Here is a 10,130-nt window from a genome sequence, read left to right as displayed (position 1 = left end):
TTTTACTCCCTCCATTTTTTTTAGTTGTCACTTTAGGCAAATGTGTTTTTCCATCAATAGTTGTATTTTTAGAAATTCAAAATAACATTAGCTAGTATCTTCCAAATTTATCCCTCTCATAATAAATGACTTTATGGCTCAATTTATAAAAGCATTTATTAAATCGTAGGGTTATTTGAGTATTTACTCTCATAATTTAAGACAAAAATTCCACTTTCTTAATATGTACAATTTTAACTAAATGGACAACTAAAAAAAATGGAGAGAGTATTAGATTTTTAATCGGTGTATCAAATTGTGTGCTATTATTTTGTGAATTTATATAATAATAATCCTAAAATTAAATTGATTTCATAAACACAGTAACCTCTAAAAAAAACACGGTACACGTGACAGACACAGTTACATACATAAGTAGCTTCTTTTGATACAATTTTACCCTATTGTCTTCACCAATTATTCGGTTCTGCTAAAGAAGCTCAAGGAGATTAATCATACTCATAGACAGGCTACAATGTAAACTAGCAAGGATAATACTCACTGCTTTGCAGTATAAATTGACAGTCCAAATGATGGTGAAACTTGTCATTAATTCAGCAATTTACAACAAACAAATTTCCTCATAAACAAATTGCCAAAGTTAAGGGATGATGAGACAGCCCTTAACTTTGGCAAAATGAAACAACTCTCTGAATTTCCATTAAAATTATAACTTTGGTGTAAAAAAAAATGTGTTTGCAAGCTTCCTGTATCTGATGTCCATGCCATTTTATAAGTTTCTAATGCAGCAAAAGCTCTTTTTTGTGGCTTGTGTTCATTTTTCTACTCTGAAAACAACGAGGAAAGTAATTTATAGCTATACACTTCAGCCATCCATCTCTGAGATGGCGATCACTTAAATCAAATTCACCGGCTTAGCACCACGACTGCAGAGTACTTCCAGTAGGTTGTGCAGTATTTGTAAATTTAAATGAACCTTGCAAATTCCTTTGAATCTGCGCTTTAAAATGCTCATTTCAAATTTACCTCCAACTCTCACGTTCTATCAAAATCATAAGAGCAGCAAGGTTTGAATCCTTTGGAAATCATCTCATTGTAATGGTGAAGAGCTTTAGCTCCATCCTTCTCAATGTAGCCAGTGATCAGAGCCTCATAAGTATCCTCACTTGGATCCAGTGAACGTTCTTTCATAATTCTTAAATATCTTTCTGCTTGATCTAGATTTCCACACTGACAAAGACTCCTAATCAAGGATGTGAAAGTAAGTAATCCAGGGGAGAGCAATCGATACTCCATTTCATAGTAGAGTTTGAGAACTTCCTGAATCTGATCGTTTTTCTCATAACCACGAATAAGATATGAGTACGTAGTCTCGTTTGGTGAGAACCCTTTATCTAATATACGAGTAAGCATTGCATTTGCTTGCTTTACTTCCCCAATTTCCCGTAGCTTCCCCACCATTTCGTTAAAAGCCAACAGGCTAGGAACGAGTCCTCTCTCAATCATTTTCTCACAGTAACTCAAACTTTCCTCCAGTTTTCCTGCCTTAGCACAACCCTCAATGAGAGAGTTAAAAGACTCGCCATAAGGCTTCAAGCCCGTGTTTTCCATTTCTCCAAACCACCAATTTGCTTCATCAATTTTCCCTTCACTGCAATAAGCCCCTATGAATGAGGTATGGACAAAAGAATTTGCGCTGAAACCTCGCTTGAGCATTTCTTCATAGACCTCCAACGCCGAATCAAAATTTTGAAGCCTAAGTTTGGCATAGACGGTTAAAGAGTGGGCAACGGTATCAAGAATCATATTCCTTTGTAGCATTCCCTTCAATAAAGCCATACCAACTTCAATTCTCCCCTCTTCTAAAATCCTGTATATCAAACAAGTATTTATAATCACTAGCGGGGGACATCTTTTTCCATTAATTCTATCCAATATATCCACAGTTGCTTGTAATTTCCCTTCCTTGCATAAACCATTGATCATGATTCTGATTGTTGCTTCATTTGGATAAATTTTTCTTCGAATCATGTGCTCATAAATCTTCCAGATTAGAGAATTCTGATTAGATTTTTGGACAACATGAATCAAACTATTATAACTTGTAACGCTCAGAGAGAACCCATGTTCTTCCAAATAACAGCAAACTTCAAAGCCAATTTCAAACAATCTCAACTTAGAATAAGCCTGAACCAACAAGTTAAACACCAATGGACTTGAGACAATAACCTTATAGCTAGCAAGCAAGGAATCTGCAACCAAAAACGTTGAAGAGTCTCCAACATTTTTTTTCAAAACTGATTCAAGCAATGCCTGAGCATCACTAAGCAGTTGGGCCCGAACTAGTATACTAACCATAAGACCATAGGACCGAACCTCGTGTGCAAAATTCTTCCTCTGTGCGGACCAGTGGAAGAATCCTAGAGCCCTTTTTGCATCAATTGGCTCCTTCAGTTCCAACAGTACATTTTCAACCAGCAAGTGGTTAAGCTCAACAGACTGAAACTTTCGACTCAGAGTGTCCCAGTTATAGCCTTTCCTTAAAGAGTAACAGATGGCATTTACAACTGTATCACCTTCAGGTTTTGCAGCATTATGAAGAAACCGAGCTACGAATAACTGATGATAGCAATGGCATGGATAGCTGGAATTCCTGGCTGGCGTTGAAAGCGAAGACGCAATAATTCGACGCAGTAAACCCATGATCATCACCATGTTTAACCTATCATAATAATTAGGGGATGATATACGAATGAGGCAAAGATAATAGAATTACAGATCTCAGCATAAGCACATATAAAAGTGACTGTAACTGCCAGTAACATCAGAATCTAGCATCGAAAATAGAGAAAAAAGCAAGGTTGAGCTAAAAAGAGCTGATATTTTTCCTCAACTATCATAAAATGCACACTAACAGCCGAAATTAGAACAAAAATAAACAGAAAATTCAGCGATTAATACACTCACGGTCATACCATCATTTGCAATATTACTGACATTGCATAAAAATCAGGTGACAAGGCGAGAATAACAGGCATTGATTTCAGTATCACTAAAAAAATCAATTAATCTATAACAAAGTCTTCACTGCATAAGAATCAAAACTGACTTTGGAATGTAATAAAATATGCTACAATTGATCAATAAAGAAAAAAAAAATCATATAAACACTGAAAAGAGATGAACAGAAGCAAACAAAAATCATATAATAAGTGTAGAGAATCCCGAAGAAGAAAAAGATTGCAAATTGCTCATATATCTGCGAGGACCATTACCGTATAAGCATCCATGAGTTCTTTCATTAGCGCACTGTGCTCATCTACTCTATTTTTTAGGTGTTAGTATTACTAGTGCTTTCAAGAGATTGCTCATAATTGCTATTTATTTTATTTATTATTTATATATTTAATATTAATTTTTAATTATTTATGAACTATTAATATTGACTTCTTTTTTTATAATTAGTGCGGGGGGCGCTTGTGGAAGGATTTGAATTCACTACTTTAACAGGTAACTGTCCAGCGCTTATATTATTAATATTGACTTAAACAAAATAAATTTGTACTAGGATTTATTATTATTTTTTATGAAATTTAACTTGAAAAATATTATTCTATAAAGTTATAATTATATTTTAGTTTTTGTCTTTCTCAATTTATATATTATTATTATAAAATATATAGATATTCTTTTTTTTTTCTTAAATACTCAAATTCAAAATCATTGAACTTTGATTGTAATAATATATGAGAAGTTAAAAATGAAGTCTTAATAATAATAATCAAAATTTAAGTATGAGGTAAATAGATTTAGATTTACCTTTAATAAGATTTTCATATGACAAGCCTCTACAATAAAAAACCTCAGTACAAATTTTTGTTTAGAATGAAAAATAACATTTCTTCTATTATATTAAGCCTCCGAACAAATATTAATAATGTTTAAATAAATAAAAAAAATAACAAACGCACAACAAACAACAACATGAGAGCACAGAACAAGCAACAAATGAGAATAGTAGAAACTGTACAGCTTGACTGTAGAATTGAAGCAACAACTACAACTATCACAAATTGATATACAGCACTTCAATTCAAAGAAATGAAGATTTACATAATCAGAAAACAGCACCATCTCATTAAACCTCTTGATGCAGTTTTCACGCCAACACTTTAACACGGTCAGCTAGAGAATCAATCACCGTTCTGTACCACTCTCCGACTAGCTTCTGTGTCATTCATGTGAATGCATCCGGAGATTACTATGTGATGAACAAAAAAAATCTCATCCTGTATAGCTAGCTCAAAATGGTTTTCCCATTCTTGAAGTAACAGTTTCGGAGTTAGTTGCTGTCATCAAGTTTCCGCTATCAGACATGTAGAAATAGTTGTAGTTGATTCTAGTAACCAGATCAGCCAAATGAGGAAAGTTTCCCACATTGAGTTTAAATGAAAGAATCTGCACCACCAGAAAGAAGCAATGTCGGTGAATAAATAGATATTTACTAGAAAGCTAGCGGTCAAGGCAACATAAACTCATTCAGCATGCAAAGAAAGAAAGTTGACAAAAATAGGCCGAAAAGAAAGGACAGGGAGGAGGAGGAGAAGAGTACTCTGAGTAGAAAACCAATGCAGTCATCAAATCTTTTGTCGATCCTATCCACTTCCATTTCACATCTGGCCTTCATTGCAGAAGTTGCTCCACCAGCATTTAGTGTCTGCTGTATGGAGTAGAAATCCAGAGCTAATCCAAGAATATTATTGATTCGACTTGCAATCAAGGCCCACTGAATTCAATCAAAAATCATCAAATATAAAAAACTGAGTCCTCATAAAAACAAGCACTTAAGAATACTATAAACTCCAAAAACAAAACAAATGAGGTAGATAACCACCAGCTTATCTGGAACAACAAAGCATTGCCGCTGAATGGACAATAAATACGCCTCATGTACTTCAATGACTTCATCCAGAGATCCGGCTCTTGCCATACCTTCACAAAGTTCATGCCATGCGCTATGATAGACCTGCTTATTCAAAATCGTAGTTAATGAAGGTTGATAACAGGACGCTAAACAAACTATCAACAGCTTTAACGATGCAGTAAATAATTATGTAAAGTAGCTTTCTGATTTCTGTCTTTACATTTCAACATTAAACTATTAAGAAAATCATTAAGAAAATTCAATAGACTAATAGCAATCATAAATTTGACAGTTAATAATGTTTGTCTTAGCATCCATTTTTGTGTCAACACTATTCTCATCATCCACTAACCACAGTGACAGAGACGTTCATTGAAGTAGTTTCACCTTATCAGAGAAAAAATCTTACCCTATCCATTACATACTGGTGAAAGGCATCTACAAAATGTAGTAGTTTCTGTTCTACCAACCAGTGCTGCTTGCAGCTGTTGTTCATAGTGCCTCTACCCTGCAAAGGATAATAACAGATGATCACGCTGTAAGTAACAAAACAATGGCAGTACAATATAAAGCACTTAAAATAACAATACTTTCTCTCGCTGTCTCTTTAGATAAAGAGGTAAGCAACATAACAGCACTCTTTTTATATGCCTTCTTAATAGCACAAGGTTGTGTGCTTCAATCAATCAAACTAATGGCTACACTAAGAACTGCAACTCAAACAAAATTAGTGAAAAAGAAAAAGAAAGAACCTTCCACATCCACCTCCGGACTTTGTCGAGAGCAAATTTTGCCCGTTTGACCTTCAACAAAAACCTCATCACCTACAACACAAATACAACACCTAAAGAACAAGAAAACCTTAAGATTAAACCTTCAATAGCAGCCACATTAAAAAATAATACCTGGTTATACTTGTTAATTGCCTCTGTATTAAAAATAAGTTCAAGTGGCCAGGATACCTGTAACATATTTGAATGAGTTTAAAAGAGAACAAAAAATTTGAAACTAACTCGAGCATCCTTTACTGTATAACAGACCTTGTATGTAAATTTCAGAGAATCGAGACCATCTATTCCAAAGCTGTGTGAACGATTCTTTCGAGGTGTTGAGGTAAAAGTTGGCGAACTAGGTAACTCATCACCATCAAAACCATGACTCTTGGTGATAGCTACAAATAACGAGTCTGGAGCAATTAGCAGCATGCTGTCAGAAGAATTTCTGATGGATTCCTGTTGTACACAGTGACACCACATCATAATTAATTTGGAAAGGGAAATTTGCTACTATACACTAATGTCTTCTGTTTAGAAAGGTAGATGCTAGTAAGTACTTCTACAGAATTCAGCATTGTAGTCGGAGCCCTCCTCAAATAAAACACAAATAATGATAGATTTCTTTTTTATGTCCAAACAACCATAACAGGAAAAATTGCAAAAATGTATAGATTTAGCCATGTGTAAAGCAAAATACTAATACTGTGTCGTGTCAGTAACCTGCAGTGTCAAGTTTAGCTCAAAATCATCATCCAAGGTCTCTCCTTTGTCCAGTTTGCTGAAAATCAGGGTCAAAAAGTGTTGCAGAAGGTCACCTGAGGATAGCATATAATCAATTTAAAATTCAAAGACAATTTTAGATATCTATTGACCAACATAAACCAGATATTAGATACTTAGAGTACAAGAACAAACCTGAACCTAACAAGTAAATGGCGCGCAAAACTGCAAGCTCCTCCATCAATCTCCAATCTTTCATCAACTTCGACAGTATAAGATGGCCAATATAATCCACCTGTGAAGTAAAAAGAGTTAATAATCAGGACATGCAAAGGGCATACTTTTGACTGAAAAAGAAAAAAGTATGGGAAAGAAGATATAATTTCATATAATAAATTTAACTGATTCACCTGCTTCTTAATGTATACTGTAAGGCACTCCTGCATAATAACCAATGGAAGTGGCATTGCTCTTGGTTCAACACTTTGGAGCCAGCTGAGAAGTCTTGATGAAAGAGTGCTATTCTTCTGAAGAGGCAAAAACTCTGACATAGAAATATCATCCTGCTTCCAGATAGCAAGTATTATTCATATGGACTGATAAAAAATTCATAATGGCAAGTAAATTGTCAATCTAGAATTACCTGAAAGTAAGGAAGAAGAGTGGGAAAAGGAAACAAGGCTTCTAACAATCTTGTATTATCCTGTGAAGGAAAGTGCTCGGATTTGTCAAACTGAAAACCGAAAGCGTAATCTGTTCCTCTAACTGCAGACATCTCCCCACTCTCACAGCCAAATATAGCTTCTCGTAACACCTCATCATTTAAAGGGGGTAAATGAAAATGTTTTGATATGTTCAACATATCCCAGGAATCCTTATGCTTGTCAAGTAAACTTCGGCACACGGTGAGAACTGGATTTTCTGGACAGAGTGATCTTTGTAAGGGCTCCGCTGGAATATACCCTTCTTCTGTATCAGGAAAGGCAATCCCATCGATACTTGCAGATTCTACATCAGGCACTTTTTCAAGTGATGATGAGTTGCCCAGGACCTTATCGCCAATATTGTTGGAGCATGCAGAAGCTGGAAAGCTTTTACCATTTCCTTTCCCCACATTTTCCATGATTATATCAGAAGCCAAAGAATGGACAATATCAGAAGCCAAAGAATGGACAATATCAGATTTGCATACATCATTTTGTAAAAGGTTTCTATACATGTGGTCGCCATGGTCTATGAGACCTGCTACTGATACACAAAAAGTTTCAGATAAAGTTAAGCCTGACATGCTTAGTTGCTGGCTGCATAAATTACCATCAATGTCACTGTCAATACTTCTCCCAGGTGCTAGATAGACAGGAACATGGCGAATCAGCTGCAGTGATTTTCCAGCAGAGACAATGGATTTTGCAATGGTCTGAATAAACAAAGGACATAGTTGAATTCCCTTGTTATTCTGCTCTTTACCCTTCATATGTTTCAGTTGATAACTCTTCTCCCAGAACTCAGACTCATCAACTGAGATTCCTCTATTAGCATAAAAGAACATCTACAGAAAGAAGAAAGATGAACAGCTCAATGTCTCTTCAGGTATAGTATTTCAATTTCCAATTACTTTAAAAGCCGAGAAAAAAAATCCTGAAAACACAAGGCGGCTAAAAATATGATCAGTGATTTGGCTTGCAAAACCTCAATCATTCATAGATGCCTCACAAATATCATATCATATAGAAAGAAATGCTTATTTTTACTAGTTTTAGAGTAGTTGAGATATATTGCACAAAAACGGAAAACGCCGAAACAGCGAAACCATATTTTTTACAGTCATTGGATATGAATTTGAAGTTTTGAAATTTCAGAAGCGTAGCTACCAAAACGTAGGAATCCACAAGTTTTTGTGCAACAAATGGGACTCAGATACTAACTAGACTAAACTGTATTCAGATTTTTGATGCAACAGAAAGGTTAGAACTTACATTACCTCCTCAAAAGGATCATCAAACGTTCCCTTAAAAAGCCATGAATTTAGCCCCTCAATGTATGGTAATAAACTTCCGACAAGAATATGAAGTACCATCATATACGGTTCCTCCTGAAATTAGCATAATAGGCTTTAAAATTATACACAAAAAAAAGGGCTGCAAAAAAAAAGCAAAGCAAGATTCAAGCAAGGGAAATAATCACAACCTCACCACCTTGCACAAGACAAACTTCGTCCAATTTCTTGTAAAGATGGTCCAGGATATGAACAGCGACTTCATTAGGAGAAATAGATGACTTAAGCTGAAAATACACTTGAGGTATGGATCCATGTACTATTTGCAATAAACACTCAGCACCTGAGCAAAGACTAGTATCAATAATATTTCATCAGCAAAAATTCCACAAAAAGAAATATCCACCCCAATAATCTTAATTAAAACAAAACATGATAAGAGAAAGTTGTCTGAAAGATGACAATCTCACATACTCGTCGGAGGAATTGAACCCGCGACCTAGAGCGTTTAGGTACAGCTCATCGGTAAAATAAGTAATATTTCAAGCACAAAAGAGCGAAATTTCAAGGTAACCAAACTATAGCCAAGAAACTCATAATTAAAGAACTCGAAAACTAAAACACACAAACCTTGATAAGGAACTTGACAACCCCAAAAGAGTATGAGTAACTTCAACATTGGATTCACACATCTTCATTTCTTCCTTCAAAGCAACATCTCTCAATCTCTACAAAAAAACCAAACAATCAAAAAACAAACAAACAAACAAACCCCAATAAAACACATAATGGAACATTTACATAACATACACACCTTAAGCCATTGAGAAACAGAAGATGAAAAAGCTCTCAAAGTAGGCATATTAGACTCCAAATTCAATCTATCAACATAAACTTCAACAAGTTGCAAACAAGTAGCAGAGTACATAAACTGGGAAACAATGTTACTGAGGCTGCTGTAAGAAAGGTGAGTGACAATGATGCCATTTCTAACAACTGAAAATCTCTGAGTATTGTTGTCCCAGTAAAAAAGAGAAGTTGAAAAGCCTTGCATCATTCTGAGAACACACTTTACAATCTCTGGTTCAGTTGTTTTGGTTGTGGATAGAATTGGGGTTGCGTAATGTAAGCCATTTCCAAGAATTGAGGAGGTTTGAGTTTGAGCAGACATGGGTGAGAACTGCAAGAAAATGGATCAAAATCGTAGGAAAAGGTGTAAATATGAGGTACCCAGATCGATGAATAAATCAAAGTTGAGAAATTTGTTTAGTTACAGAAGAAATTTTAAACATGGAGTATCGAATTGCGCCTTTCTGGTTCTATTTTGGGTTCAACTGGGTTCAGTTTGTTCTTTAAATCTATGGGTTCAGCTTAGTGCGGCTTAATTTCACCCCTCGTCTCTGATTTTCAGGTCTACTGTCACTTACACCCCTTAAATTTTAATTTTGGCTTGTAAATCACTCGAATTTCAATTAAAAGCCAATAGACTCTTTTTGTGCATTTTTTAATTGGCATTGAGATATTGATATAGCACTTAAAAAGTGTATGTTTTATGAAAATATTTTTAAAAATGCTATTTTAAATTTATGTTTTTTATAAATATGAACTTTAAAAATACTATTTCTATTAAAAATATTTTACATTATAGTTTGGTTTATATATACCTTTTGAATTGAGAGATTTTACTTGTATAATTATGATTTTATATAATTTA

At 34.7% G+C, this 10,130-nt stretch overlaps 2 protein-coding genes across 3 annotated transcripts; both read right to left on the bottom strand.

The window, feature by feature from the left end:
* Positions 1-329: 329 nt before the first annotated feature.
* On the bottom strand, positions 330-3,374 carry LOC126679295 (pentatricopeptide repeat-containing protein At1g66345, mitochondrial). Its single transcript, XM_050374292.2, has 2 exons — positions 3,276-3,374; positions 330-2,722 (listed from the first exon to the last, which is right to left on the bottom strand). Exons 1-2 carry the CDS (start codon positions 3,284-3,286, stop codon positions 1,036-1,038), a joined length of 1,698 nt encoding a protein of 565 aa, XP_050230249.1. The 5' UTR covers positions 3,287-3,374; the 3' UTR covers positions 330-1,035.
* Positions 3,375-3,985: 611 nt separating this feature from the next.
* Positions 3,986-9,797, bottom strand: LOC126676799 (uncharacterized). Of its 2 annotated transcripts, none has more exons than XM_050371084.2 (15): positions 9,231-9,797; positions 9,047-9,144; positions 8,608-8,770; positions 8,402-8,512; positions 7,064-7,969; positions 6,831-6,983; positions 6,616-6,715; positions 6,421-6,515; positions 5,965-6,156; positions 5,830-5,886; positions 5,677-5,748; positions 5,334-5,432; positions 4,895-5,026; positions 4,613-4,786; positions 3,986-4,458 (listed from the first exon to the last, which is right to left on the bottom strand). In XM_050371084.2, exons 1-15 carry the CDS (start codon positions 9,585-9,587, stop codon positions 4,303-4,305), a joined length of 2,865 nt encoding a protein of 954 aa, XP_050227041.1. In that variant the 5' UTR covers positions 9,588-9,797; the 3' UTR covers positions 3,986-4,302. The 2 variants fall into 2 exon arrangements, with proteins under 2 accessions (XP_050227041.1, XP_050227045.1); XM_050371088.2 differs by having other exon boundaries at positions 8,608-8,759; positions 9,231-9,322.
* Positions 9,798-10,130: the final 333 nt, after the last annotated feature.

Source organism: Mercurialis annua, linkage group LG4, assembly GCF_937616625.2.
Source record: "Mercurialis annua linkage group LG4, ddMerAnnu1.2, whole genome shotgun sequence".
Taxonomy (NCBI): Eukaryota; Viridiplantae; Streptophyta; class Magnoliopsida; order Malpighiales; family Euphorbiaceae; genus Mercurialis; species Mercurialis annua.
The sequence above is the reverse complement of the archived record's forward strand: the minus strand, read 5'-3'. Positions and strand labels throughout refer to the sequence as shown.